At 42.4% G+C, this 3,205-nt stretch overlaps 1 protein-coding gene across 1 annotated transcript in view; it reads right to left on the bottom strand.

Annotated features, from left to right (window-relative positions):
• LAMA4 (laminin, alpha 4) overlaps nt 1-3,205 on the bottom strand; it is a 105,947-nt gene that overhangs the window by 53,115 nt on the left and 49,627 nt on the right. The window contains exons 7-8 of the mRNA XM_009893607.1: nt 2,717-2,868; nt 2,464-2,574 (exon numbers count right to left, since the gene is read on the bottom strand). Coding sequence (XP_009891909.1) covers nt 2,464-2,574; nt 2,717-2,868 — 263 coding nt within the window. The remainder of the gene's footprint in view (nt 1-2,463; nt 2,575-2,716; nt 2,869-3,205) is intronic.

The following is a 3,205-nucleotide window of genomic DNA, read 5'->3' as shown; positions in this document are numbered from 1 at the left end:
TCATAAGGGAGATGCTCCAATCCCTCAATCATCTTAGTTGCCCTTCGCTGGACTCTCTCCAGCAGTTCCCTGTCCCTCTTGAACTGGGGAGCCCAAAACTGGACACAGTATTCCAGTTGTGGCCTCACCAGTGCCGAGTAGAGGGGGAGAATGACCTCCCTTGACCTACTGGTCACTCTCTTCCTTATGCAGCCCAGGATTCCATTGGCCTTTTTGGCAACAAGAGAACATTGCTGGCTCATGGATAATTTACTGTCTACCAGGACCCCCAGATCCTTCTCCTCAGAACTGCTTCCCAGCAGGTCCACCCCTAACCTATACTCTTGCCTTGCCAGATTTTTCTTTAGCTATGGAACACATGGGGAATTGCTGAGACAGGTTTGCTGACTGCCATGAGATTGATGGGAAACACAGCAGCGTGTGTGAGGGGTGCTCTTAGGGACCCTCAAATTCCTGAAGCTTATCCCAAAATTTGCTAAGAGCGCAGGCAGGAAAGGCTCTCAGCTCCCCCAAATCTCTCCCAGACATTCAGGATTGAGTTACGTGCTGTTTTACTCTAAGCTTTTCCCAAGCAGACTCAGCGAGTTACAGGTCACATTTATTCTTCTCGTGTAGCAGGAGGGTTTCCCTACAGCTGGTGCCTTCATCCTGCTTTTGGGGTTTAGATCAGAATCTGCAGCAACCCCTCAGACATGGGGACATGCACGTGAAATGCTCTGAATGGAAGATGCAGCACATCTCTGCAAAAACCGTGCAAGGCCCTAGTGCCCATTTTCCATAAAAGTGCCTTGAAAAAGTGAAAAGTTCCAATATATTCAGAGTTACTGCTGTGGTCTTCCTTCCACTGTGAGAGTCCAGGGCCATTATTTCCCTGCCTTTACAAACAATCTCAAGTATTCATGTGGAACCAGCATTAGAAATTAACAGGGAGAAAAGACCAGGGGAAATGCTGAATGTATTGGTTCAGGGACAGTCAAACTGAGGAATGAGCAAAGAAATCCCCACATAGTACTAAAGATGACAAAAATGTTATTATCCAAATTCACTAAATATTCCTAGAAAACCTAATGCCTTCATCATCCTGCCTACCAACTACATAGAGGGACACTGAGGCATATGAGCTGTGCTGGATTTTCACACAGGTGTAGTCTGCAATTCTGCAGTGCCCTTTCTGTTAAGTAAGTGCTGATTAAAACCACCCAAACCCAAATTTTCTCTTCCACCTCTCTATACAGTCCTTTCTCCTCTTCCTTTGTGTTTTTTTTCTCCTACTTGCTCCTGTATTTGAGTTTTAGTCTAAGGTATAATTTTAATTTGTCTTGTGAAGGAATTGGTAAGTGAATATAAGGTCTGTCATTTTGCAATAAGCATGAAATATACTCTAGTCCTACTAAAGCTGTGATTATCTCTGAGGATAACATAAAGTGATGTATCTCAGTAATATATATATATACACCCATAGCTTGGCAGCAGAAAGATGTTCAATAATATCTCTTTAAACTAGAGGAGAAGCCATTTTGAACCCTATTTCTTCTCTTAACGTGTATCATATCAGTATTCTTCTAGGGTGCAGTGAAAGTGTTACTTGAGCTGAGAGCAGATAACCTTAATTTTGTAGTCTGGCAATTGAATGTGGATGAAACATTTATGATTACAATTGTGTTAAAACATATCTTGAGGGCTGATCAGGCGCCCATTTCAGTGGGTACGTGAAAAACCTTTTAAACTGGCAATTTTGTAATGTATTTTTAAGTGTTGAATCGGGGCTAATTTAATTTTATGAGAGCATACATGTAAAATAGATATAGTACAAGTACTCCCAAAGTCAATCTAAATTAGTTTAGTGTTGGTTACTTTGCTTCATTAGAAATCAAAATATGAAACAGAAAGGCAGTGTTTCTGTCTCAGATCAAACATGTTGTGCAGGGTGGGTAGGTGGGAACTCAGATCCTGAGGGGAGGTTTTTTGTGATTGGTGACAAACCGCTGACCATATTCAACAGTCTTTGGCCCTACATCCTTTCTTTTCTGGGAAGAAAACTTGATAGGTCATTTATGCTTTTAATTCAGAGCTGAAGTAAAGTAGGTAGTTTAGAAATAGAAAATAGAAATAGAAAGTCCTCCCAACTATCTTTCAGGACACTCCCACTCTTGTTTGGCGAGCCGAGAGGTTCAGACTAGATGTTAGGAAACATTTCTTTACTGAGGGTGATCAAACACTGAAATGTGCTTCATGGAGGGGTGGTTGATGACCCATGTCCATCAGTGTTTAAGAGGCATTTGGACAATGCCCTACATAATACGCTTTAACTTTTGGCCAGCCCTGAAGTGGTCAGGTGATTGGATTAGATGATCATTGTAGGTCCCTTCCAACTGGAACTATTCTATACTAACCTCTTATGCCAGCATGCAGATATGACAAACTGCAAACCCTCAGAGCTCTGGCAGGGGGCTATAAACAAACCTGTTCATCAAGTGTTGCTGCCTCTCTCAGGAAATCATTCATTTCATCTGCAGCGTCATCAACCTGGATGGTCCAAAGCTCAGCATGGTTCTTTTTTTTGGACATTGCTTCCTGTGGAAGAGGGGAAAAAAGTCAGTGCATCTGAAAACAAGTTATTTCTCTAGTGAGGGCAGGGATTGAAATTTCCAGGAATGGAGTTGAAATTCATAGATTAAACTTACATTGAAAAATAAAATGTCATCAATGTTTGTACCTGGAGATGGGTGGTAGTGAGGTTCAGGTCATTCAGGCGCTTTTGAGCTGCAACACCTGTAGAAATGCTCAGCAAAGTCGATTTGCTTTCATCAATAGCCAGAACTGCTAATCGGATGTCATCTGTCAAATCCCAAATACATTTATCGCAGCCTGATAAGAAAATAAGAGTGTCATTTTTCTTTAGTGTTTGTGTCCGTTAACAGCAAATATCTTAAATTATGTTATAGTGCTCTTGCCCCATGGTGTTCTCTCTCTTTGTCATTGATGGATCCTGATTGGTACCCATTTTTCTTTCACTTTTCGTCCACTCACTTCCAAGGTCCCACAGTACAGTCATGACACTTCCAGCTGAGCTGCACCAGATGGGACTGCTCCGTGAGGCTGCCACAGCAGCTCCGTAATCAGTAGGGAGAGAGATGAGGTATTTCCTGGCTATTCTCTAGAGGCTCTGCATGTTTGCGGCCTGAGGAACGAGAGATGAGGGCCA

Source organism: Charadrius vociferus, unplaced genomic scaffold, assembly GCF_000708025.1.
Source record: "Charadrius vociferus isolate BGI_N301 unplaced genomic scaffold, ASM70802v2 scaffold359, whole genome shotgun sequence".
Taxonomy (NCBI): domain Eukaryota; kingdom Metazoa; phylum Chordata; class Aves; order Charadriiformes; family Charadriidae; genus Charadrius; species Charadrius vociferus.
This window is presented reverse-complemented; position numbering and strand designations above follow the sequence as displayed.